The sequence below is a fragment of the Sparus aurata genome, chromosome 15, assembly GCF_900880675.1.
Source record: "Sparus aurata chromosome 15, fSpaAur1.1, whole genome shotgun sequence".
Lineage (NCBI taxonomy): Eukaryota > Metazoa > Chordata > Actinopteri > Spariformes > Sparidae > Sparus > Sparus aurata.
Window position 1 is genome coordinate 18,513,301 of NC_044201.1, and position 27,918 is coordinate 18,541,218.

The 27,918-nt window shown below is 40.2% G+C and overlaps 1 protein-coding gene across 10 annotated transcripts in view; it reads left to right on the forward strand.

Moving 5' to 3' along the window:
• Positions 1–27,918, forward strand: part of rims1a (regulating synaptic membrane exocytosis 1a) — an 88,794-nt gene that overhangs the window by 48,063 nt on the left and 12,813 nt on the right. The window contains exons 7-26 of one of the 10 annotated variants that reach the window (XM_030442824.1): positions 3,634–3,674; positions 4,963–5,076; positions 5,196–5,295; positions 6,307–6,430; positions 8,145–8,162; positions 9,651–9,697; positions 10,877–10,992; positions 11,092–11,222; positions 11,515–11,686; positions 15,148–15,295; positions 15,623–15,679; positions 17,905–18,070; positions 18,788–18,892; positions 20,143–20,202; positions 21,738–21,815; positions 23,371–23,487; positions 23,847–23,936; positions 25,114–25,197; positions 26,849–26,905; positions 27,257–27,322. In XM_030442824.1, coding sequence (XP_030298684.1) covers positions 3,634–3,674; positions 4,963–5,076; positions 5,196–5,295; positions 6,307–6,430; positions 8,145–8,162; positions 9,651–9,697; positions 10,877–10,992; positions 11,092–11,222; positions 11,515–11,686; positions 15,148–15,295; positions 15,623–15,679; positions 17,905–18,070; positions 18,788–18,892; positions 20,143–20,202; positions 21,738–21,815; positions 23,371–23,487; positions 23,847–23,936; positions 25,114–25,197; positions 26,849–26,905; positions 27,257–27,322 — 1,891 coding nt within the window. The remainder of the gene's footprint in view (positions 1–3,633; positions 3,675–4,962; positions 5,077–5,195; positions 5,296–6,306; positions 6,431–8,144; positions 8,163–9,650; positions 9,698–10,876; positions 10,993–11,091; positions 11,223–11,514; positions 11,687–15,147; positions 15,296–15,622; positions 15,680–17,904; positions 18,071–18,787; positions 18,893–20,142; positions 20,203–21,737; positions 21,816–23,370; positions 23,488–23,846; positions 23,937–25,113; positions 25,198–26,848; positions 26,906–27,256; positions 27,323–27,918) is intronic. The other 9 variants (XM_030442825.1, XM_030442828.1, XM_030442827.1 and 6 more) reach the window with 9 other exon arrangements.

A 27,918-nucleotide genomic window follows, 5' to 3' on the forward strand; every position in this document is an offset into this window, starting at 1 on the left:
GAATGTTTTCCCGAATGTCATATTGTATTGTTTTCAGCTTGGCCCTGAGGGGGGACAAACCCTCACTGAGTGTTCGTGTGTGTGTGTTAGTGTGTCTGTGATGGGGCAGTTTGACCCCACTTGATCCCGGTGTTGACCTTGGGTGGCCTCACATATCCAACTATGTCCCCAAGCCTGAGAACACACTACTGTTCACACTTGAGCCTTGTCATGTCCAAGCTGGGTTATGTCACTTCACTGCTAACCGTTGCAAGGTTCTCTGATTAGATCCAAGTGCGCTACAGAATCAAAAATTAAAAAATAGATAGGCTATAGGCTGAAATTTGATATAGTTTTCAAACTTATGTGAGCAAATATTAGTAAAAACCTTTCCCATGTGCCCCTGAAAGTCTCCATCTGCCACAAGTCTGCCCCAAATTAAGGCGCACTCGCTGTCTCTTTCTGTGGTTTTCAGCCAGCTCTCACAGTCTTCGTCACATTTAGGGTGCATAGCTATCATGGCGTCAGAAGAGAACCATGCAGTCTCCCTGACGTCTGCGCGAACTCCAGCTGTTTTTGCATCTGGGATGCTTTAACCGCAACAGTTAGGCCTGACAATAAACAGAAATAAAAATTACTTCTTATCTCCGCGATGAAAATCAACTTCAAGGTGTCTGCCCCGGATGTGGCTGTTGTTGTTAGCGCAAAGCCATGGTGATTTGGACTAGACTGGTAGGATATAAGGAGGTATGATGGTGTTGTTATTATTGTGATCAACATATGTGCATACTGTTGCACATAGTTGTTCTGTAATAACCATATCCAGAGTATTACACTCCTTAAAACACACAATACAAAATGTTATAGAACTGGCCCTTGATGATAATGTTATACCAACAAATTTGAGCAATTCTAAGAATTTAACCAACTTCATATGAGCATTAATTATTGATCTAAAAATAGAGGTTGTTTGTACATAGTAGTGCATGGTAGTTCACTACAGCAATCCGTTTCTACCTTATAACAATGACAGTATTTACCAAACACACCGTACCTGACTGTAGCCATGCTCGTGCAACATTAAAGCTACACTTTCATTGAAAAGTATATATTGTTCTGATGAGAACAAGGGGAGCCGGCGGTGCCAGCCCCCGGACCCAGACCAGACGCCCTGACATCGATCAAGTGGAGGTTTAGGATGAGAGTGTTCTGTCAGGCTGGGTTTTTAAACACACCGGCGTGGCAGCGAGACGCTGCTTCCTTTTTTAGCTCGAGACTGAGACCATGTCAGCTTGCAGATGCGGTTGCTGGCAGCCATGAAGCGTCCAGGCATGTAAATCATTGTAAGATCAGCGCAGGAAAAAACATACACACTCGCTCAGAATATGCAGTCAGTCACAGTACAGTAGATCCTGTTATGATCCATGCAAGAATCCTCCTACACGCACACCAACAACTCATTAGGAAAAAACACAAGTAGTCCACACGAGCACCTTGATTCTCGACGGACATTTTATCTCCTTTATTGTGTGTTTTTCAACCTTTCCTCGGAGTGGGTCGATTTTAACTGTACATTCAACGCTGACTTTTGATAGCTGTCCTTCTTCCAGTCCCCCTATATCCAGAAACACACACTTGCCCATGTGGCCTCAACCACTGCACAAAATCACATTCACGCTCGAGTTATGAAACTGAGAACTCAGTTGTCTATCGTCAGAGCGTTTGCTTTAAGATTACATAATGTCACTACAAGTTGTCACAACTCATTAACCTCATAGCCTCCTGGCTCCTAGGAGCGCTTGGCTCTGTTTTACTCTGTGTCATAACAGTGTTGTCGAGGTCCTGCACGCATTTCAACGCCGCCCCCCGGCCCGTGAGGCTGTGTTTTTTTTTTTTTTTTGGGACTAAAGCAGAAGATGGGGATAAAGTAAAAATAAAGTATTTTGTGTAATTGTCTCAAATATCCTGCTGGACATGAGGAACATGCGCTAGATCCTGCTCAGAGACAGTTGATAACAGAAGAAATAAGAGGTGCACAATTAATCTAAATATAATCAAAATTGCAGTATGGAGAAGCTGCAATTTTTGGACAAAGGCAAACTGTGTGATAAAACAGCATTATAATGAGATTTCCCGGCCAACAAATGTTGTTCTCCAAACATAAGAAAACATGTTTGTTGGATACAGACCCTCAAACACGTCTCATCATTGTGGCTCAAGAAGTGAAAATGAAAATGATGACGCAAAATTCCCCTTAATCATGAATAATACTGCAATCCCTTCTTAAAATCCACTGACCTGCTTTTTCCGAAACTTTCAACTGTACTGCGCTGTCTTCATCAGCAAATGGCGCTAACTGAGTTGTGACAGAGATGCATCTGTTGACATCCGGCTCGACTGCCAAGTAAGTTTTCATCTACAAGATATTTGCTTAAAATAAAATAAGTTGTAGAAAATAAATTTAAAAATCTGCTGGAGTTGTTCCCTTGATGCTCACGACCGCTTCTTCTCTCTTCTCGTAAAAAGAGCTTTGTGTCTTTTAGCGAAACACTGAGTTTATAGAAGAAACAAGACTGAATGATACTCACCAACATCGTCCGTTTGGACTTTTAGAAGGCTCTATAGGAATGTAAGATATGGTTGAAAGCATCAGAAAAAAGTGAGTGAGTTGGGATTGTTTTGTCACAGTTTCAAAGTTAGCCCCCGATGCAGTGACATAAACCTTCGAGGTTACTTTTTTCCAAGGTATAGAATGATTGACCATCTGTAACGTGTTGGCAGGAGTCTGGCCAATCAGAAAAGTCACGAAATGTTGTAAATGTTAAATCAGGAAACAAGTTGTGGGGTGGAAGGTGACCGGCAGGCACAACAAAATACGTTGATATACTTCAAAAGAATATGTTTGATTACGATTTCAAAATGTTATTAATATCTGTTTTAACCATTGAAAGACAGCATAAGTAAATGCAATCATTTTAAATGACACATTTCTTTCTTCTCTATAGTCTTTTATAGTGCATTATTTAAATGCAAATGTAATTACTTAAGTTACAACTGCTTTATGAGATCGATCATTTCTCAAATTGTACGTCCTCCTTCGGCACTTGTCAGCCTCCATACTTGTAACAGGTGGAAAGCATAGATTAGAATAAAAAAAATATATGTTTTAATTTTATTATGCGATTCTAATAGATTGCTTCATTATGACCATCAGCGCGAGGTTAGGATTTACCAAAGTTTAGATTTAGCCTTTCAACACTGCATAAATCCGCAACATCTAATCTGTAAAATATCTGGAAGGGATTTGAAGCATTTTAAAAGGCTTAGCTGTCCTTTGGTAGCATCGCTGCCTCGACAGACTACTTTGAGGCTGAATCCTGCCACTGCGGTGATAAATTTTCTAATTCTAGCCCAGGCCTGAATATTCAATAAACGTAACCCTCTCCACTGTAAACAAATACCTTCTGAAGAGCCCCCAAATTTGGCTGAGCTGTGTATGAAAGGACTCAGGCTGGTATGTGCTGTGTATACAGCTTCTCCTGTATGCGCGGGTGTGTGTGAGTGTGTGTGAGCGAATGTGTCATGGGGATATGAAAGAGGTCATCATCTCTGCTTCGTGCACGGCGTCTGAGCCAGTCTTCTTTTTTCTTGCAGGCGACTGGGAGTGCTACCCACATGACCCCTCCGTATGGCATGTAAGTCACTGGTTTTTATTTGTGTCTAATGTTTATCATCCTCAGCCTCAACATTTTTTTAATTCAGCGTGAAGCTGTTGCAGAATGTGCCAAGTTTTGTTGTTTTGAATTTTCACTGGAGATGATGGGGTCGATTCATCTGTGTGTATGTTCACCGATGTGTACGACTGCCTGGGCGCTGTAAGGTGCTGATCGCTGTGGAGAGATTTCAGGTCCTGTGCCTTTCACTTGCATCTCCTGCTGATGAAGTTGTCCTTCTGTCATTTTTCGGTGACTGTAGTGATGGGAGATATCACCGCCCGTGTTAAGAACATAGTTGTTTTCTATTTATTCAAAGAATCCACTATGCAGAACACGGCTTCTGATGTGCCAGATCATCTTTTGCGGGAAATACCTTTATAGAAACATGTCACTTTTGTGTCGTATCAATACGTAAAAGTTGGAAGCAAACTTTAGCTAATTTATCCCTCTGAAAATGTCGCCACATTTGATCCTGTGCAATCCCATTGTAGTAAGATGGAGGGTAAATTGAACAAACCCATCATGCCTTAAGTTGCCACTCATCTCCACCAGACGAGCATTTAGCCCCATAATTAGGGAAATTGAATTTCAGTGCACCTTTGAGCCATATACGTATTTAACAACTATTTTATAAATGCTGAAAGGGAAAGTGTTACAGTCGTCCCCAGTCTCCCTTACTTTATGTTCCTCAACTATCATTTTCCATTCTGACGATGGACAATGAAAGTTGTGGAGCGACCAAGATGGATCTCTGCTTGAAAAAGTATCAATTTAACTGTAGAGAAGCCTCAATATGACTGCCTGTGGCCAAAATAGGCAAAAGTGATCACATTTTCGTTGCCTTTTGTGTAATTTATATATACATGAAACAACTTATTTGAATTAAAATACACACAGTTTTAGGGAAAGTATGATATCATCAGCATTGTATATTTTTAATTCAACAAAGTTTAAAGCACATTCAAATTTGAAAACTGTCAAAATGGTCGTCATCGCAGCTGTAGTGTTAAAGGGAAACTTTAACATGCTGATCCAACAAGGACACTCGCACGATTTAATCAGGTCAACAGTCAATATTCTAGACTTTATAATTTCATGTTCACTGCAGCCAAACTGTTATAATAAAAATAACAACACTCTAGAGTATTAATATTTCTCCAAGAGTAGCTGATTTTGTATTCCTCAGCAAGTTGCGCATATATTTGTGTACATTCTGAGCGTCGCTGTCAGTACATCTGTACGTATCCCGTGTCGTCTCCTGTCGCAGCATCCTGTAACCTGGCAGCCGTCCAAGGAGGGAGACCATCTGATCGGACGCATCACCCTCAGCAAGAGGAGCGCCGCCATGCCTAAAGAAGCCGGTGCTCTGCTGGGGTTAAAGGTCAGAGCGGACAAAATCTTGCAAACTTTATTCAGTCACTTTTTTCGACGTCTGATATGACGGCTATATCACTGATATCTGCACTGCTCTCTCTTTACTCTCTCTTTCTCTCTCTGTAGGTGGTGGGAGGCAGAATAACAGAGTCAGGGAGATTAGGTGCCTTCATCACTAAAGTCAAGAAGGGAAGCCTGGCTGACGTGGTGGGACATCTCAGAGCAGGTAGACTGAATCATCACTTGTGCATCGCTGTTTGCAGGTCTTGACTGGACAAGACCTTATGATCCAAACAAAGGCCTTTGAAAGCATCACAAATTCTTCGAAAACTGTTTTAGAGGTCTTATTTTTCGCCTTGCATCTTGAGTACAGCAGAACTGTTTTACTAAAGACATATTTCGGGTGTTTTTTTTTTTTGTAGCTTTATGGTGTCATAACTTAAATACGCTTCCTCAAGTTTTCCTTAATTTTAAGTATGTTTTTCTCAACAATCTTTTTACACTAAATGCAGTAAGTATAAAGCTGGCCTTGTAACTGTCAACAAATCTCATAAAAAAGACCAAAAGCAACAGTGACCTGATCCACGAGTATTGTGTATTGTGTGTGCGAGCCTGATATAGCTAACTTCATTGTGCCACTGAGCTCCATTGTTGTCCATAAACTATTAAAAACACATCAGTGAGTCACACTGTTACACTTGGTGACATGTTCCCTCATTACCAGAGCGCGCGCGCGCACACACACACACACACACACACACACACACACACACACACACAGTAGTTTATTATGACTCAGTCCCACACACACAGCGGTGCTGCCGCGAATACTCACTGGCACACCAAATGTGTATCAATTTGCAGCTGAAAATAGTCCCCAACAAACGCATGACTCCGTCTGTTTGAGTAACGTTGGCTAAAAGCTACAGCGCCCAGCTGTTTTAGGAAGTGACTCAAGCCTTGTTTGTAACCTGTTTTTAAAATTGTATGGCCTTGACTGGTACAGATGAGCTGCATAGGGAAGCTGGAAAGGCTTGAGTAACATTGTTGGTTTTGGCCTTTAATGGGATTTATCAACGAAACAAATATATTTAAAAAAAAGGATGAATTATGCTTAAATGTACGTTTTCAAAACCTGCAGCCCTCACGGCCAACTTGGTGAATATAAAACTGGTTTATTGCTGACATAAAACACATCAACAACAATTATGAAATGCAGATGCATGTCTGATTTCAGGGGATGAAGTTTTACAGTGGAATGGGAAGCTGTTACCAGGGGCAACCATGAAGGAAGTTTACAACATCATCCTGGAGTCTCAAGCTGAGCCTCAGGTGGAGCTGGTGGTATCCAGGCCTATTGGGTAAGTCAGGAATAAAACACACACCTGTCAGTGTCCTGTATTTTTATTTGTGAAGAATGCGACCATTCAGTTATAAGTCTAAATATTGCATTGAATTGAAGCCTTTACTTAACCAGGCAGTGTTGAGTGAGGCTCTGACTCAGAGTTGGCTGACCTCAGATAAGACGGGAGACAGGGACGTTTATTTGTATTCTGACAGCGACTGCGCGACCGCATTCAAAATATTAAAAATAGCCAGCCACTACTGGCATTAAGAGTTGCCAAGTTTTCAGAGAACGGCGCTTCCATTTAGTCCCCTTTTAAGCACTTGCGTTTATTTCTAGGATGATATAAGGTGAATTGTTACTGACCAAATAAAATCGTCTATAAACTCCATAAAAGACGAGAGGTGGCTGCGTCAGATATTTCCATAGATGCCGGTCATTAACACAGCGCGGTAGGCTGGCCTGCAGTTTGATCGAGTTCTAGAATGTGTTTATCTGAGTCAGACATTAGTTGATTTGTCCTCTAACGGGACTCTAGTTGACAAAGATCATTTCAACGTCTTTTAGGTTATGTTGATTCTACTAGAAGCGCTCTAGATGTAGTCTTAACTAGCTTATAAAGATGCTTTAAATTAAGTAAATAGATGTTTTTTTTTCCAGCTATGTTCAGGAAATATTTAATTATTCCATGTAGACAAGAAATATCTATACATTCTGTTATCTGCCTAGCATTTGTTTAAATGTCTTGAAATCACATGTTACTGTAGTAGGTTTATTGCTACCTTTTATATTTTATTAAACTGCATTTAGTTTTGCCATTAGGTTCAACTACTGTAGAATAAATATATATTTTGATAATGACTCTTTGTATGTATTTTAAGTTTAAAAGTAGAGTATAAAGTGAGAGTATAAAAAAGGAAAAAAAGATTTTTTATAATTACGTGTTTATATACATCACATTATCTCATTCTACTTCAAAAGCAAATGTTTTGTATCTGGGAAAACAAAATAGTTTAGTCTTTACTTTACACGTGTGTAATTTCCAAAATATATTTTTCCCTGAAAGAACTGTCATGTGGTACCATTTATTCGAAAAAAACAGAAATGTTTACTCCATTTAAAATCAAGCAAACACTCATCTATCATTAACTTCTCATCGAGATTTTATTATGTATACATGTACAATTGGATGACAGGTTTCAGGCCTCTGCTTGTTCAGACGACCTGCTGTGTACTGAGCTAACGACTTTGCAAACAATCACTTGGACTTTTACAGTTTACAAGTTTACATTTTGAACTTCTCTGTCTATATTTGCACATCAGTAGTGTCATGCTACATAGTCCAGAACACTTCAAGGAATAAATAGAAAATTGTAAGGTAAATGGAATGGCACTCTGGAGAGAGCATACCTCTGCCAAGGCCCAGCAATCCCCTATGATTGAATCAAGCCTAAACCAATTTTGAATAAAAAAGATCCATTCTTTTGTTGGGCTCTGCATCAAATTATACTGAGGAACATATCTGCTGTGCAAGTTGTGCTTCAGTATTTTTCCTAAACTATTGTTGTGCGTAAAATAAGCCCATTCAGATGGGTTTATGTTAGATATCACAGTAGAAGACTCACTGTTTCTGAAAGCTCTTGCAGCTTTTCATTAAGATTTAACCTTATTTGATGTTTGATGGGAAAAAGAAGTTGAATGTATTAATTTCTCTCCAAACACTCGCGAAGGGTGTATAGAAAATATCAGTAAGTAATCTGCCCATTTTCTTAGGACCCCTTAGTCCTCTCACGCTTATGGGAACAATTTTTGGTTTTGCTGGTGCCATTTTGCATCCCTAAATGAACTGAACTGAATCCTTTTTCAGTAGGGATGCCAATTGATTAAAAAGAAAAAAAAAAAAAAACTTTGTGAAAACAGCTGAGACTTTTAATCTCTGACTAACCCAAACTGAAGTTCACTTGAATGGATGCAAAATGGCCAATGGGAAATGTCCATCAATGTTAGCATTGCTTTTGCAAGCTTTTTAAAACTGTTTGTGCAGCGTCTGGAAATCCTCTTTTTCATTCGTGGTAAAGTCTGAGGATCCCACAGTGAAATCCAGCACTTACAGTGTCAAATAAGAAAATGCTTATTTCTTTTTACTCTTATTCCCCTTGGTTTGATAGTTGGGACATTCATTAAGCAAGCAATCTTTGTTTTATTTCATTTACATTTGTTTTCAGTTTTTGATTTTGGAATGGGCTCCAAGGCAACCTAGGCTCCATGAAACACTTATCAGTTTAATATTTGTGTTTTAAATCAAATGTTAAAGTATAAAAAGTTGAAACAATTAAATATTTTGGGAGATACGCTTGTTTGCTTTCTTCCAAGTTAAATGAAAAGACGGATATCAACCTTGTGTTTTTCATGTCAAGTACAGCACTGGAGCTGAGAGGCAATTGGCTTTGCTGCTTTCAGTCTTTATGCTAAGATAATCTAACCACATCCCGGCTCCAGCTCTGTACTTGGTGCACAGACTTTTGAGAGGCATCCATTGTTTCATCTAACTCTCAGAAAGAACGTGCGAATGTTCATAATCAAATGTTGAGCTATGAATTCAAAGAAAAATATTGTAGAATATCAATTTGTTGACATGTTGGTGGCTAGATAATTAAAAACCACCTTGTGTCCAAAGAACAGTAACAAAAACCCTTCCAAATATCAGTGGCGGGGCTGCAAACTAAATTTAACCACGTTTTAAAATTTAAAATGGTAAATTACGCTGATAAGTGTTGCACAGACTACCATGCTTTCTTTATACGACATGAAGCTGGTGCAGTGGATTCTGGTGTTTCCCATGGGACCCTTACTGTAATTGCAGTAGTGGTGATGGATAAGAAAAGATGATGGTGTGGACAGAATTGAGCTATTGGTTCTCATCCATTATTATTATTATTTCAGATGATCATTGGCTGACTGATTGAAAATTGTCTGTATGAGTCTGGGAAACACTGCAGTCATGAGAAGAACTTGGCTCTACTCACACCCTCCCTTTGCTTCTCCATGTTTTTTAAACCACACAATTTTTTAAAAACTTCAAATAACCTTTATTTACAGTGCTACTTACTTCTAGTAAACTACTACTACATTTATATGCATGTGTGCCTGTGCATCAAGAGTACTACTAACTTTGTTTGAACCAGTCAGATGCCAGTATGAGTGACTCAAATGGTCTTTGCTGTTCCTTTTTCCAGTGATATCCCAAGAATCCCCGACACGTCCCACCCTCCATTAGAATCTAGTAAGTATCTAAGTATCTGCCGTGGGATGTTGGAACACAATAGGTGGATAATTTACATATTTCATATGTATATACAATACTTATCTTATGCTAAACCATTGTGTTGACTGATTTTCATAATATGTTTTATTTCATTCATAGTGAAATAAAAGTGACGTATTTGAGTGTAGTGACGTAGTGTGTATTTGAAACAGGACAAGAGTGAGAACTAGAATCAAACAAACCAAGAAAAAAGAAGGGAGAGAAATACAACTGTAGGAGCAAAAAACAACATAAACATAGAGAGAAAAAGAAACAATAAAAGAAAAAGAGGAAAATGAGCTAAATGCTATAAAGGCTTATATTTTATAATATGCAATATAATATAATTATGTAATTCAAAATCAATTAAATGTTCAACATTCATTTTTGAAGAGGGAAAAATATTAGTATGTAAAACATAGAGCTGGACCCAGGCGGCGACTAGCCTAGCTTAGCATCAAGACTAGATACAAGGGAAAACAGCTAGCTTGACTTTGTCCAAAGTTTAAAAATTATGTCTATCAACTCCTCTAAAGTTATTTGTGCTGCCAAGAAATTGTTTTAGCATGTAACTCATGTGAAATAGCAAATTGTCCTTATGTTTTTCTTTATTTTGAAAAAAAAAAAAAAGTGGCTGGTTTTGAAAGCTAGCTCACTACTTAGGGCCCTGGTTTGGTAAAACAACGGATTATTGACTTTTAATTACTCGTGACTTTAACCAGTAATGTTATTATCTTTTATTTTAGCAGGAAATTTATTATGTCTTACATACAATGTATGGCTAGAGTGTGGAAATAGGGGTCGGCATTAGTTGGTGGTTAAATGATACTTTATCATAGGATGATTTTGAAGGTATATGAGCCAGCAGTACTTTTACATTAAAGCCCATCAGACTAAAAGTGGCACAGAAGCTTCATAACATGTCTTCCTGACAGGTTAGCCGTGGAATGATCTGTAATCTTTTTGCATAACATTTTCCAAGTAAAGGAACTCTTAATGCTGTATAATACGCAGCTATGAACACACTTACACTTGACATTTTACAGTTGGACAAGAATACGCTGTCTCTCATTCTCCCACATTTCTTCACTGAATCCTGAGCCGGCACTCTCTTCTTGGGAGTTTCAAAACAAATTTCTTCTACTTTTGTCTTCATAGCAGGTTCCAGTTCTTTTGAGTCCCAGAAGATGGAGCGACCATCCTTAAATGTCCTGTCTCCCTCCAGTCCCGGGATGCTCCAAGATGCTCCGCAGTTAATGCCTGGCAAACTCTCAGTGAGTGAGCGCACTTTTGTCTGTGTAGGGCTGCCGGTGTGTTAGAATTAAGACGCAGAATCAGATTTGTTTGTGTGTGTGTGTGTTTTTACCACCAAGGTGAAGCTGTGGTATGACAAAGTGGGCCATCAGCTAATAGTCAACGTGCTGCAGGCTGTAGAGCTTCCTCTTCGGCCCGATGGGCGGCCCAGGAGCCCCTACGTCAAAATGTACTTCCTCCCTGACCGCAGGTATGCCAACCACCCCTACACAGGGAGTCTTTTAGATGAGTCAGAACCACAGAACAACCCTTAAGGAAGTGTAAATTCATCACATTTCCAGTTTTAAAAAAACAACACAAACACTCTGTCTTTTGACATCATCAACAGGTTTCTGGATTTAATGCCTGCTACCATATTCTTTCAGTTATTTCGCGCCATAAAATCCAAATAGGCAGAAGCCCAGTTCAGACAGGCAAGCAGCAAACACAGCTGGCTATTATCTACTTAATAACGGGTTAAGATCTGTATTTTTCTAACACAGCGACAAGAGCAAACGAAGGACGAAAACCGTGAAGAAGACCTGTGAGCCCAAGTGGAACCAGACGTTCGTCTACACTCATGTCCATCGCAGGGATTTCCGCAACCACATGCTTGAGCTGACTATATGGGACCAACCCAGGTCACCAGAGGAGGACAGCACCTTCATGGGAGAGGTACCACTCTCTCACGCGAACACAAGCACACACACACACACACACACACACACACACACACACACACACACACAGACAAACATGAAGGCTACATTACTTTCCGCTGCTTCTTTACACCAAGGTGTTTTTTTTGGTGATTCAGCATTTGATGTTTTCTGCCAGAATTATTTTAAATCTAATTTTCACAATTTAAACATTGACAGAACAGCACTTAACAAACCGGACAGGACCCATACATACAAAGTTGCACTTGGCAGTATGTCACACACACACACCCAAAAACAATACTTCCACTCTGATCTTAACATGTTTCATTTGAAAGAGAACTTTTTCTAATTATGATTAGAACTTCTCTAATTGTTAACTCCGCTGCTCTTTCATTCGTTTGATTAAATTTTTCTATGACTCAGTCTGCACTGAGTGTATTGTCAGAGCGGTTGTATTTGGGGGCTCTTCCTCAGGCCTCCCGGTGCAAGAAGAGCTGTTTTCTCACCTGCTGTGCTCTCTGCTGGACTGTTACAGTGTATGGATATAATCTCTGCTTCTTGTAGCAATAGGTTTCACTAGGCCTGGGCGATAAACCGAAAATTTACCTATACCGAAATTTATGACGATAACCAACGTCATTTTGGCCATGTAGGTATATTCGGTGTCATAGGCATAACATCCACTAGGGACAGGGGACATGTTAGGTCCACTTGATTAATCTACCCCGGCATATACCGATGTGCTTATTTTATATTAATTTGATGGCAAACTCCGCCCGCTGATGCAACACCAGCTATGCCAGGTTAGTAATCAAGTGAACCCACTCTCGCTGTGAGTCGCGGACAGTTTGTGTAATGATGCTGCGTTCAAAGGCTGCAACAGGCCACTGTCTTCGGCCGGGCCGGTCCATTGATCAAACATTTGTGTTTTGTTTTTTATTCACTCAAAATAATGACTGTATTTCCAGCTAGAAAGCGCGCATCTCTCTCCTCCTTCCATTGTTGTTTGCATTTGTGTCTCTGCGTGGTCTGACACGTGAGTGTCCTCATGCTGGAAAACGTGACTTCTCGCGTATGTGACGTCACTCCCCGAGACGCAAGAAGAAAGCAAAAATATATATTTTTTACTAAGGAAATAACAAAACTAGTAACGCGTTACCGGCATCACTGATTGTGTAGCTTAAGTGCAACATGGAGCATGAAGATGTAAAGAAAAAAATAAAAACAGTAGAATTAACTTTGAGCAGGTTTGGAAGAAAGTCGGAGGTGTGGACCCATTTTAAACAAGTCGTGGGCCGTGATAATAATATTTGTCGGCTTTGTCGAGTGCATTAAGTGCGGCACTTGTTGCATTATTCATTAAGATTTCTGTAGTTTAAACAACTCGCAATTGTAGTCGAGAACGTCAGTTATAACAGCCCACGTATTAAACTGTTGTCGGGTTTAAATCGGTCTCGGGCTCATAATTACATTCAGTGTGTCGGGCCGGGCTCGGACACAACGTGCACGGGCTCGGGTCGGGTTTGATTATAAGCTCTACTCGGGTCCAGCCGCGACTTTACTGAGGTTCACCCAGTGTGAGCAGCAGGAGGACGGTTAGCTCACCTCCCAGAACATGGCACTGAATCACTGGAAACTGATTTAGGGACCGTCATCAAATTACTTAGCATAAATATATTAATACAAAATAATTGCAGTTCTTTCAATATCTTCCATGTCATGGGGCCCAGTGACTCCAGCAGCAGATTGTATTAGTAAACTGGACGAATGAGACAGTTATGTTTTTTGTACTCTAGTGCTTCCTCTATTTTATATGAATATTAATATGCAGAAATCTTGTTTTTTTCTCTCAATAGCTTCCATGTCATGTGACCCACTGACTTCTGAAACAGATTCTGTGTCTATCAAAAATATATGATAATAAAGAAAATAATGGTAAAAAAAAGTTCTCTAATGCTCAAGAGGTTAACATATTATTAAGCAGCAATGTCAACTTCTCTACTATTTTGTCTCATGTCTTAGATTCTGATTCTGAAGCCCTCAAAATGTTTATTTATTTACATCCAACCTCTTCCACCACCTGCAGTACAACCACGTGATTCAATTCGAAGAAATAAAAAAAGCGAGAAGCGAGAAGCTTAGAATTTGTTTATAAGGGACTGTATATTTTATACTTTTAAACCTGTTCAGTTGCTGTTCAATCGTGTGCTTATCAATTGTTCTTAACTACTAAATAAATAATATAAATCTTAACTACAATGTAGTTTTACAGTCCTTTAAAGTGGCATTTCTGTAAATACACAGGATTTTTTTCCCCTTTTTTGGTGCGGGGGGGGGGTTACTTATCGTTCATTTATCGTTATCGAGGTGAGTTGCTCAATATATCGTGATATTGATTTGAGGCCATATCGCCCAGCCCTAGGTTTCACGTTATTTTAATTTCTTCATGTTGAGTATCAGGTACTGTACAGTCTCTATGATGTACATTTAACTGTGACATATAGGCGTGGTATGGACTGATCATTTATTTCTAGTGCAACCCACGAGGGTTAGGATTCAGGTTAGAAGGATGAAGCCTATATGAGATATGAAATTATTAAACGGTAACTCAAAATTCTTAGTATAGTTGCAGTCCTCTATGCTGTGGGCAATACTGGTTCAGCTGAAGAAAAAAAAGTTTTTGGAAGCTGATTGTCAGCTGTCAGTTCAACTAATACACAAGGTGAGACCAAGGTTTGGCCCACAAATGAAGTGAGTGCTGTCAGCTTAAACGAGGGGTGGGTCCACTAGCGATAGCCTTAGAGTGCTATCTCTATACTCATAGAATCTGGAGTTACAGTAACTAATGTTCATGGCTATTCATTTTGACAAGAGCAACGGCCAACATTGAAACTTCATCAATCATCCAGTCAATCAGGGATAGACTTTCATGTTTGGAGGGCCGGCTCCGGTTTTACTGTGGTCCGGCCAAAAAAACCTTGTTTTTGAGATGCAGGTGTGGCTCTAATTCCAACAGGAGCTGTTTTTCTTAGGTCATTGCAAACCCACTGAACACTACAGCCAGATGTGGCTGCTGAGCATTTAGGAGTTAAAGATTCAAATGTCTACTCAGAGTTCTTGGAGACCAAACTAGAGGGAATATCTTTCATGTCACTCACACATAAACAGATGAATGCCGATGCTGCTCCGTGTCTGTTTGACTTGTACTTGGTTGCTAACCTGTTTGCTACATCGACTATATCGTGTTGTCAGCTTGTCCTGCTGTCCCCAAGAATCAATCGATGTAGCTTTAACTAAAAAATAAGTGCACAAAGTATTTCAAAACATGACTTGCATCGCTTCTTCTGTGTACTTTGACACAAAACACCAGCAAGTGTATGTTTATAGATGCACACATAAGAGCTTTTCCTGATATACAGTATTTTCACAAACAACAAATTATTTAACTACTATGTGGATTATGTACTTGAGCAGATCCTGATAGAGCTGGAGACGGCCTTACTGGACGACAAGCCTCACTGGTATCCACTCCAAACCCACGATGTCTCATCCATACCGCTGCCCCGACCATCCCCATACCTGCCCCGACGACACACAGACACCCCTGGCAAGAAGCTGCAGCGTAAGTCTCGTTCTTCGAATGGCCTTAATTTGATGGTGTTCTTTATGAGCTCTTCTGTGCACTGTCATATTTGTGTGAGTGAGCATACATGCAACACTATGTAAGAGAAAAGGGACATGTATGTTTTACAGTCATTGAGCAAAATGTATTATGTTTCATAATATAAATGTCTGTTTTCACTACCTTTCCTCAATATTGCATTTGTGTCTGTATACATGCATGCATATGTGTGTGTGTGTGTGTGTGTGTGTGTGTGTGTGTGTGTCTGTCTGGTCTATATACACTGTGTGTGTGTGTGTGTGTGTGTGTGTGTCTATGACTGTTCAGGTTCTCAGCGTGTAACAGAGCCTGAATTTGATGAGGGTACAACATTAGTGTCTAAAGGTGGGTGGGGATTGTTTCCTAGTGATACATTCAGTGTCTCCCACAAACTTTGTTTTTATTTTATGGTGTTGTTTTTTGGGGTCGGCTTGGTTTACACGTGTATGTATTAGTTAATAGCAAAGTTTCGGATCACTTTTCCTTTTTTTTGTTGTATGGAATACGGTTTGTGCCAAAAGTGTATTCCATTATTTCGAGCCGAAATTTACTCCACAGTGTTTCCCACACCTAGACTTAACTTTGGCCACTTTTTACATTCATTCTTTTTAATCTGTCCAAGAGAACAACGCCATCCACGATCCTGTAAACACAGATTGTGATGCAGCCTCTACTATTGAATGTAGGCCTACTCAAGCCGTGTCTGTTGCACAGCTTGTACGTGCATCTGGTTGTTCTGATGTCATTTGGTATCATGTTGATTTCAAGCCATTCTGTGGGAAACACTGTTCCATAATTTTGTGCCGAAATATATTCCATGCACGACAAGCAGCCCTCCACTGGATGGCCAAGGTTTCACCAGCTGACAGAAAACTGAAGAAAGGCTCAGATTTGGATAATCATGTTATTGTGTTGAAATGAATCAAGACTCTATTAATAATGACTTAAAAATAAAAAGTGACTCTAAATTCTTTCCATGACATCTGGCCTTTCCTCTTTTAAATGACCTGTTATTGTAAAATCTGGTCTGACAGTACTATTTTTTTTTTTTTCTATTTTTAACAGTGTTATCATTCTATGCAAATTGAAATGAAATGAAATTGAAAACCTAAACATGATGGTGTGATGGGCCGCCACAAATAAATCATGTGTATGGGGAACACTGTCATGTCAGAGAATACATGTTTGCATCCAGGCTCCCTGCACCACTCAGCCATTGATCTGCCTCAGATAAGCCCTGACACGGGGCTCATCAAAAATATAGTTTCAAGACTTTAATGTCCTAACCATTAGGAAACTAAAAAAATCCATTTCTACCATGTATGTTGAATCACTTAGCTTTTCATTTGTTGTGTGTGTATGTATAAGTGCACTAAATGTATACTGTAAATGTTTGTGTCTGAGTGTTTGTCTCTATGTGTTAGAGTTGGACTGATATATAGGTGAGATTGACTGTTTTTAGGAATCAGATTGATCGATTAGATATTTTTCTGATGATACGTTCTGATCTGAATTGAGCATACAACACGTGCCATGCAGTTGTGAAAGAATAATAAATTCCCCTTACTGCTATAAAATGACTTCCAGAATTCACACTGACATGTAAAATGTGGTGTGAATACATGAATACAAACTCATTTCTCTGATTATATTAATGCCTCATAGTTTCACATTGGCTGTATTATTAATTTTGTACCCTGACTGTAAAAATCCTGGCTAAAAAACACAAACAGTCCAACCCTACCATGTGCCTGTGCTTATCGTTTAATGAGCGCCCAAGTAAAGAAGGCATAAGGGACGGAAAAAAATACACCGCATCACTTTGAACAACTTTTCGTTTTAATTTCCATGCATGGTAGGAATACATGAAAGACATTGGTAACACTTTCCAAAACAAAACTAATGGCCCCACTGTGAGCTTTGAGGTGCTGTTCTCTTGGAAATGAAACCGGTGACCTTGGTACCACAACAAAGCCTGACACAGTAGCGCCCGATCCCTTCAAGGCTGATCAGTCTCTCTATTTATATTTTTATCTTCAGAGATGGCCCCACAAAGAAAGAGAGGGTTGTTTTATTTATTTATTTTTCTCTTTTACTACATTTTAAAAATACAGGACACAGCAATGAAAAATAAGCCAGCTGCAGTCCTATTATTAGGCTAAGCTTGAAATAGTCTGTATCCTTGAGACAGCCTGTCTTATTGTGGTTGCCAGACAATATGTTCAGTGGTATCAGGCTCCATGCTGAGATGTTGAGCATGTACACTATGTTAGAGTACTAAACATTGTGTTAATACTTCAACATAGCAGATGTACATGTATTATAAGCCATTAGCATGATCTCCAGGTATTCTAAACCATTTATTCCATCACCAGTAGGCATAAATGTTCGTTGTAGCTTGAATTTTACCGTGAATCGACAGAGGATCAGCACTGTTAATGCCCACACTGGCAATTACCAAACAGTTCCTTGACACTTTTTTCCACTTTTTGGCTTATTTTTGTGCACTCATTCACATTGACTTATGAGGGTCTGTTTTGTGCATGGGGGGGGGGGCCATTTCCACCCAGCAGCGGATGGGCGTGGCAGGGAGAGGCAACGGGAGTCCACGTCTACCCTGGAGGTACCGGACCAGCAGAGGACGCCTGCCCATCACATACGTTCCCGTTCGGTGTCCCCGCACCGCGAGGAGCAGGGACGAATCCGATCACGCCAACCCAACATTCACGCCCAGAGGTGAGGGTTAAAGAACGAGACAAGAACAATAACAGTATTTCACATGAATCAGTTGTACATTAATTAAGGGATTGGGGGATATTTAAAGTGATACTCATAAATCTTTTTGAGTATGAAACCTTAATTCAAATTAAGCTTGGAAAAAAAAAAAAAGACTGTAAAACATTTGTAAATTTACCATTTATGGTCAGCTTCACAGTGGCTGCAATGAATTACAATAGTGACAAGTTTATGCAGACTTAATCCACTTCCTCGTTGTATATTCAGTATGCTCCAAATGGTCATATTTTAGCCAAAATGTATTAATACACTGCTTCATCTCACTCCTGTGACACAGCTGTGTGTTAAGATTGAGAGGAACGGCATACAAGATTTAAAGTTATTCAGTTAGTCTTCAGAGGTGGGTGACTTGGCCTGGTGTCTGATAATTGATACAAATAGAGGTCAGCCTGGTTATAAGACATTGGTCACTCGTAAGAGGTAAAAGGAACATGGTAGCGCAAGATGGGAGGAATGAAAGTTTGTTGGAAGGCAGCAAACAGAGTCCATCTACTAATGAAATGTCTGTCTGATGCAGAACACACAGTGCTGCCAGCTCTGCTTTTACCGGCCGAGCCAAATGAGCCCCGCCAAGAGTCTGCTGCAAAACTGCCTGACCACTAACCTCACATAAGTCTTCTTTCTTTCTTCCTTCCTCCCTTCCTAACTTCCTTCCAGGAGTCTGGATGATGAGCTTACGCACAATCGTCGTTCTCGTTCTCCGACCCGCCACTACGACGCTGCCAGAGGTCGCCGCCAGGAGGAGGAGTACCTCGATGACAGGTGTGTGTGTTTGCACGTGAGCACCGCTAGCGATACATGTTAGACATCTGAGTTGTTTCCAGTGTTTGTCAAAAAAACCCCCAAAATGGTTAACTTTTTTTCTGTGTGACATTCAGTGCGTTTACATGCACAGCTTAGTCAGATTACAGCCATAGTTCGACTATGCTGCTCAATCGGACAACTGCAATTATCCGAGTATACATGCCAGTGAGAAAATCGAATTACTGGCCGAAAGCATGTCATACCCCGGTACGCTAGGTGGCGCTGTACCCATTTCAACTAGTGTTAACAGAAACACCTCCGGCTGACCTCTTGACGTCACCAGCTGCCTCGGCATTCAAGAAGGATGGCGTACGAAGAGCGAGACGAAGCTACATCTTTGTACACTTCGTATATGGTGTACATGATAATTACACAAACTAGGTGCACAATGGCGCTCTTTCTTGCGGTGATTTCGGAGGAAAGCCGCCGCCGCCACCGCCATCGCCGTCCGTCTACTTCCGGCTCACGGCCCCGGGGAAAAATCTCGCGCCTGCGCAGAACGCAAAATCCGATCCGATCTGCTGGAAACGTATACATGCAGGAGTAATGCGACTATCAATCGAATAATCAACGTGGTGTAATTTGACTATGAGAAATCCGATCCGGTCCGATTTTAGTCAGACAAAGGTGTATACATGCATCTTAAAGATCCGTTCATAGTCAGACTAACGCAGTAATTCGGTTTTCTTGAGTGTCATGTAAACGCACTGGTGTTGGCTTGTTTTTGTGCGCAGTGGATTTGAGACAGCAAATTTAATGTGAGGAACTGTGACTGCCGCAGAGAGATTCTGTTGTTACTTGTTCTAAAACTTTATTTTATGTTCAATCCTTTTGGTCACCGTTTAATTAAATTTTTTTTTTGTTCTTTTAAATTTGCCCTTGTTTAGTTTTTCTGCCCTTCATTTTACTGAATTTCCCTTTTTCTTGGCTCTGTTTTCTTTGGGCCGTGAACCAAGTTCAATGCAGTAGCTCTCCGTAGTTGTCTTGTGTAAAGTGACTTTATAACAATGTTGAGATGAAATGGCTTTGGTTTGATAGGGTGTGTGTGTGCGCGCGCTCATGTGTATGTATGTGCGTGGTGTGTATGTATAGCAATCAGCAACAGCTTCTCTTTCTTTCCTATTCACCCTCTTCTCCCTCTGCTCTTGTGGTTTTTTTTGACTGTTGTTGATTTCCTCATATGTCATCCATCCCCATGGTAACCACAGTGAGGTCATCATGATCCACCAGTCAATGCGAGGCAAAAGTGCTGAGTGCCTCCACACCAGGTAAACTGGCCAATATTGTCAACATGATGTGCACATGTGGATTTCTAGATCAGTTGTAGTTTATGTGCCTAGTGTTTTAGTCAGATATCCTCTTAATTTGATCTTTTTAAAAGAGTTTAATCATTGAAAATGCCGAGATAGAGGCTCTTTTTCTTTGCTGTAAAAGTAGAATACATGTTACAAAAGTAAATCACATCATTTTAAATGTATGTAGGAAGTAAAAGTTACATAATGTAATGCAGAAAAGATCAATTAAAATATACAGGGGAATAATAGAGTTCTCTAAAGTTTTGCTTTTGTCAACAAATGTCTCAAGAAACACACAAACATTACTTAAATTGAACTTTGGACAATGGACACTGGACCTGAAAGAGCATGCCACATGTCATGTCAGGTCTTAGATACACACAAAATACCATTTTAGTTGGATCCCTTGATATGAGTGTTGGCTTTGGTCTTTTCGTGGGATTTGTTGACAGTTCCAAAAATATAGACTATGACCACTCACTTAACTTGTTATTTTTGCCATAATGTATTGAGTTTACTTTCATTTTAAAATATTATTTACAGTTTGAACAGATTGAGGAAAGGAGACTAAAGAGCTGGTTGTATAGTTGCACTGCTGCCTCAGATCCACAAGAGGACACTGCAGGACCATGTTTGAATTTAGACTGAGCCTTCACAGCATGCTGCTCTCACAGCCACATTGACAGTGAGGCTTACAAGGGCCAGAGTCGACACAAAATAGTTGTTCAGCTGGTGTTTTATGAAAGGACCCGTAAGAATTCCCCCTCGGCCGTCTCAAAATCAAACTAGTAAATATATACCATTTCTGTCTTCGCCTCTTGATTACAATGATCATATCCTGATTCAGTTTGAGTCATCGAGACATTTCACATTTGCTTCACGTGTATACTGTAATCAACATCACATGGGTCTTACATTGCTATTTGAGCGTAAAGCTGAAAAAAGGTAAGTTACACGCTTGAGAACACCTCTGTATACAAGCATACCACTCTGATTTAAGCATAATAACATAGTAACATTTTCAATTTGTACCTTACTGTATATACACATGGATGTGTGGTAGAAGGGGTGTTTTTATGCGTGTCAGTAGAGCTGAAAGCTGGCTTCTGAATCTTGTATTCCTGTCATTCCTGTTCTTACTTGCTTACACTGCAAAAGCTCACAAGCTTAGCCAGTGATTTTTTCAAGAAATGCACTGTTTAGGAACATGTCAGTTGACAATATGACTGTTGTGAAGACACATGAAATATGAGACTTTTACCTTGCTTATCGAGTATAAGTTAATGTTTTGATGTGAAGATGGAAATCCGCTAACTTCTTTGATGAACATGTCTTTAAATAAGTTTAATAACATACTACATGGTGCACAAAATCACTGGATAAGTCTGTAACTATTTTTTACCTATTGAATTTGTCCTGTGCAAACAATCCCACACACCTGTTTTTTTCTCCTCCACCCATTCCTCCCATTATCCCACCTCTGCCTGCTGCATGCATGCTAACATCAGGAGGTCTACTAGGCACAATAACACACTGCCACCTAAGATGCCACTTTTGTTCAACGGTATCCACAAACATAGAAACAGGTAAGTCCACAGTGAAGGGTCCAGTATGCTTCAAACGAACAAAGCGTTTGTACGTAGACATTGTTACCCATTCTGTATGAATACTTCAATTCATTCCGTATGAATACTTCAACATTTTCTGTAAACAATCCCTTCAGTGTTTTCTGAACATGCAAGCGCTGGGCTCTCCTGGATAATGTAACAGTCATGTTGTGTTTTGTTTGTCAGATTGACTTGGCAGACAGCTATAAATAGGCAAGAGCCTCTGCAGCTGTTACTGCCGGGAAGAATCCAGTCAAAGTGACAAATTATAGCCCATTGCAAATTCAAAACACTTCTTCAGACATGGTGAATTCATTTAAACTGCAATTTATCCTAATATTTTGCCTCTGTGCTTTGTTGCCAACACATAGTATGTAACACAGTTTGAAGTTGGCGATCAGGTGTTTCTGTGCTGAAAAGCACATTTGGACTTCTACCCATTGACTGTGGACAGTCTGTGGATAATATGGACAGAGCTTTCGGATCTGAGAAGCAAATGTGGACGTGCTTTAAACCTTAACACTGTCTCATTGCCAGCAGGGGGGGATTCCACAGGTTTCAAGAAGTTCAATTTTATTTAAGCTTATGAGAAAATGACCCGACCCATCACTTGATTTGTTACCATAGTAAACAGTTTCCTAATAAGCTTATAGTCTCAATCGCTAGTTCAAAGTCATGCTCAATTGAGAATGATGTTCATTTAGTAAGTTTTAGTAAAATTTTAGGTACACAGGCGCTAGTTATCAAGGTACTTCATACTGTTTTCTGTAATGCAGTCATCTTTTAACAATTCATTCAATTGAGAGACTTTCATTACCATTCAAACCACGAGAGTGCTGGGTGACCTAAAACTGTCAATGGAGAAAATAACAAAACTTTTACTTCAGGAACCAGGGGAGCCCAAAATAGCCCCTCCTAAAAACTCTGCCATCAGCCTCCTCTTGACTGTATCACACTGCCTCCCCAATCGCTCCGAGAATTTGTGTCTTTTAGTCTTGACAAGATCGAGCATGAGGGCATAACAGTGCACATTTTCTGACAGTTTCTCCTCAAAGGAGGACAATAGGTATCTCATATAAAGTGACAAATGTAGTTGTGCAAAGAATGCGTGAGACAGAAGTTCAAACACTATCCTATGATTTGAACAAAACTTGTTGGACGCGGCTCCTGTTGCCCATGTCAGAAAAAGTTACTGTTAGACGCCGCGACAAGCCCCTTCGTCTGAAGCATACTGAGACCATTAGACGTTCCGTGGTGCCAGTGTGAATATTCTCAACCAGTGGAGAAGCATGTTATCACCTGCAGTAAATCTTCATAATCTTCTATGTAAGAGTTAGGTTAGCTGCCAAACTGTGCATATTTGTAGTAGAAGACACACAAGCGTGCATTATTTTTTTTAATCCTGTGGACTTCCTTTCATGTGAGTATTTTATACAGCAGCAGTGGCTTCACAGATTCTTTTTTTTTCCAATCTGAGCTTTCTTTTCCTTTTTGCAACTGCATGCTGTTTTTGAAACTTTCATCTTGTGACTAGTTCCACGCTGCCTGCATGCCGAAAGATAAGCTCTGTCGTGGGATCGCGCATGGTCATGGCAAGGCGATGCTCCATCACACACAGCGTTGTAAAGTTCACAGATGAGGTGACAGTTAGGTAAGACACACACATGCGTGAATATCATTAATGGTTAACCGTGTGAGTCTTCAGTCGTGACCGGTTGGGAGAGTAGTGCAGAGAGCATTTCATCCTGTGCCATGACAGTCGAAGAACATTTTCACGTCACCCCATCTTCATGACAGGCATGACAAGACGGATAATCCATCTTTCCACAGCCAACCAGTCTTGGTTTTAGTTCTCAGACTAGCATTATGACTTTAGGAATCTAACTAGACTTTCTTTTTAAAGCATATTTTCTGTTTGTCCATTGTGTTTTCTCTTTGTGTTTGTTTCTGTCCTCTCCTTCTGTCTCCACCTCCTCCATTGGATGGCATGTTGTGCTGTGGTGCCTCTAGTGATCTGCAGCCCTCTCTGGACAGGGTTAGGAGCGCTAGCGCCAATTGTCTGACACCAGACAATTATGCCCCCTCACCAGAGACTGAAAGGTACCAGCCTCTGTCTCCAGCACCCCTCCTGTAGTGCTCTAGTAGTATCTTGTCTTACCTTTCCTGGTCTTTGCAGTACTTTTCTTCTCTGAATGGTCCTACACTAGCTGAAGATTAAGCCTCCCACCTCCTCACTCTACCCTTGACTCTATCGCTGCTGCTCCACCCAGTAACTTCCATATTTTGCCACAATCCTCAAATTGCATTTTTGAAGGTGCAACGATTTTCTAAAACTGATTATCCATTAGCAAGTATCAATTGCACTTACTTAACAATAGAAACATTTTGCCAAATGTTATTTCATTGATGGATCACTATCTAGGCACTTTCATTAACCCATCAAAGTATGAGCTCATGGGCATTGGCATCCTGACCACCAAATCGGTGCACCTTTTTACACCTGACCTTAATTACTGTATCTTGAGATGAATCGCTTCACCAACCAGCCTACCCAAACACTGCTAAGCCTCACACAGTCTAGTCTTGAGTATGATTACCTTTCAAGCCTCTCAATTGTTAGCTTCAACCCTTACCAATACAAGCATAACCTCTTCCAGTAAGTCCCTGTGCCAGGGCTGCTTCTTTGGTCAACCATCACCCACAATGTGATCAAAATGTCTTGAAGGATAAGTTCAATTTTATTGCAGTACTCACATGCTATATAACTGTTTAAAGAGTTGTGGGTAAATGTATTAATTCTCATCCATACTAGGCTGTCAAATGATACCTCTGTAATGTGAATACGCTGTAAAAGATAAAGTATATATACCCTGGAAATCACACATTGGTATATTGTTGGTGTGTCTTTGCTGCAACAAATCTACATGTGACTGCAAGGACATTGTTGACTGTTTCTTGCTCAAAGAGAAAACACAAAAAAGGGAATTTTGTAGTGAAAGACTCTAATTTTGGATGACTCCCAGATATTTCCCTCAGCAAAACAGAGCTAAAAACAGAGGAAATATCGGACATTAATTTGACGGTTGTGGAGCACAACACCAGATTGCTAATGTTGCTCCATGTCTGGCCAAGTGGCCAAAAAATACCCATCGCAGGCACAAAGAAATGCAGGCAGCTTTTCAAATTCTTCATACCTAATTATGGAATCACAAGACTTTCTGATTTTGTAATGGCTTGCTGATCATATGGGTGATATATTTTGTATGTGTACACATAGAAAATCTTTGTCCCATTCCCTGCCCCGAAGACGTCCGGAGAGTCCCAGGATTTTTATCCAACATGCTTCCCCTGAAGATGACAGGTACCCCTTTGTGGACTCCAACCGCTTCGTCTTAGAGCTTGACTTATGCTTCAAAATCTCCATAAACGCTATAATGACCCCAAACCCAAACCCAACGACCCAAAGTTTTTTTTATGAAAGGCAAATCAGCTCTTAATATGTCGCCAAATCCCACATGATCTTTTCTTTTTTCTTTTTCAGTAATGTAACACATACTGTCAAAACCTGACTGAAATCCACTGGGTTCAGTTGGGTCTCATTGGATGCAGGCAGATGTCAAGCTCTACCTCGTGTTTTTAGTTAACAATGATCTCTGCTGAGTTCTGATATTTCTTTGACAAGCTGGAAGTAAATTTGCAACCTGAACTTTTCCAACTTCTAATCTGATCAAATGTGTAGTGAGACACTTTATCTTGTATCATAAGAAAAACTATACATTTACTGTATTTGAGCCAGATTTAGTATAACAGAAAAGTGTTTGTTTTTCAAAGTAAAAAGAATTCCTTCAAAGAAACAGTTGAGCATTTTGGGAAATTCACTTTTTTCACTTGCTATCTGAGAGTTAGATGAGAAGGTCCATGCTTCTCCCATTTTTGACTGTTAAATATAAAGTTACAACCAGGAGACAGCTAGCTTAGCTTATCCTAAAGACTTTGAGTGCGAGAACTAGCCTAGCTCTGTCAGATACGGCTTTGTTAGATAAACAAACAAGACGTTTATTAGATGTTAATTAGTGAGCTGAAGATGTGTTGGTAGGTGTATAAAGTTACCTGCAACATATCGCGGCTAGCTGTCCCCTCAATAACAAATCTTTATGCTCAGCTATGCTAATGTCTCGTGGCTTTAGCTCCGTATTTAACAGATAGCAATGAGAGTGGCAGCAATCTTCTCCCGACACGGTTGAAAAAATAAACATCTCAACAGTTTCCCAAAGTGACAAACCATAACTTTAACTTGCTTATGAATGGAAGTGTTATTATCTTGCAGTTGCAACTGCGGGGTTTCAGTTTGGCTCAACAAATGCAAGATAAAGTGACAAGCTACTCCTGTAACCTCTCTGCTATTTAGCTTCCTATTGTTAACCCTTGACTTCTGGTTTTGTGGTCAATGAGCTTGACACAGTGAGAGTGAACATGACATACAATTTAGAACTTGTCAGAAGAGTCCCACAGGCTTTGACAAGTTCTACTTTGTTTCATATGCTGTCACTCACATTGTGTAAAGGGGTTGCCAGTATGGTTTTTTAGCTTGTTGGTGGTGTTTTTTCGAGTTTGCAATTTGTTGCTGAGAGTTGTAGCGATAGTTTTCGTCCCTGGTTGTGGTTGTTGTTGCCGTAATCTTTTGTCCTGTTGCTTTTTTCAACCCTTCCTTCATGGTCTTTAGTGGCTTCTCTGAACCTATGGTAGTTTGCACTGGTTATGGTGTGAAATCTTGCTGTGTTGAGTTTGCTTCCTGCGGTCTTTCTGTTCTGGGGTTTGCATCTGCAGCTTCTGTGTGCCTCACCTTCTCTTATGAAGTGTCTCCTAGCTCAGCAATGACATAGAATTCATGATGTACATAATTCATATCAGATGTGTGACTGTGTGTGTGTATCTGTGTGTTTGTGTGTGTGTGTGTGTGTGTGTTTGGCGGCACATGTATCATCTTGTCATCTTCATGTCCATGAATGGAGAATATTGATGCTACTTCCTACGCAAGAGACTTTAATTCACCTCAGTACAAAGAAGAGGTACACACACTTACCTGTACACACACACACACACACACACACACACACACACACGGCACAGTTACAGATGAAGCACGAGTGTGTGACACCCTTTATTCATATCACTGTCACACCATCCATCACTGCATGCCTCCTATTTCCTGTTTTCCAGATCATAAACTTATAAGGCCGGTGACAGCCTCGTGACAGAGTCAGACTCTAAATGAAATATCCTCCATCGTGCTCTCTCATCCTCTCATCCTCTCATCCCCTCATCCTCTCATCCTCTCATCCATCCATCCATCCATCTTTTTTTCTTCTTTTTTTTTTACTTTTACGTATTGTTCCCTTTGCTCATCCACCATTCTCCAGGCAGCCTCGGACCCTGGCAACACCCGAGTGTCACACTCTTGGCAGGAAGCTCTCTGACAGTAGCAGGTAAGGCATGTACTGTACGCTCAGCACATGTCAAACAGTAATGCACAAGGTCGCTTACAGGATGATTGGACGGGATTAAACATTATAGGGGGAGGTGAGGAATTACATTTTCACTGTGCTCCTCTGCAATTTAATTTATTGTCCTAGACACATTTTTAACCATGGTGAAGTTAATGTATATGGATGTAATGAATATAGACAATCAGCAGGACAGTGCCAGAAGTGGAAGAGTTTAAGGGGAGGCGCAGAGGGAGAGACCTGAAACATGAAACTGCATGAGGAAGCTGTTTCTGACAACTCTAAAACTCAGTGCTCACACGTGTTGCCAGCAATATAGCACTTAGAACATACTGATATAGTTCATTGTGATTTACACGCCTGAGGATATCATTATCTCTGATGACCATTACAAATAAACATCAATGCGTACACAAAAGTTGTCCTTCTGTCCTTCTAGTGGCTTAATGTTTTTTGTTGTTGTCCCAAATAGGACTATCTGTTGGTGTTAGCATATCTCCAAAAAGTGTACCACTCCATTTCACACAAAGGTCATTTACACTGACCTAATGAAAATATAATGAAAGACAAGCAGCTCA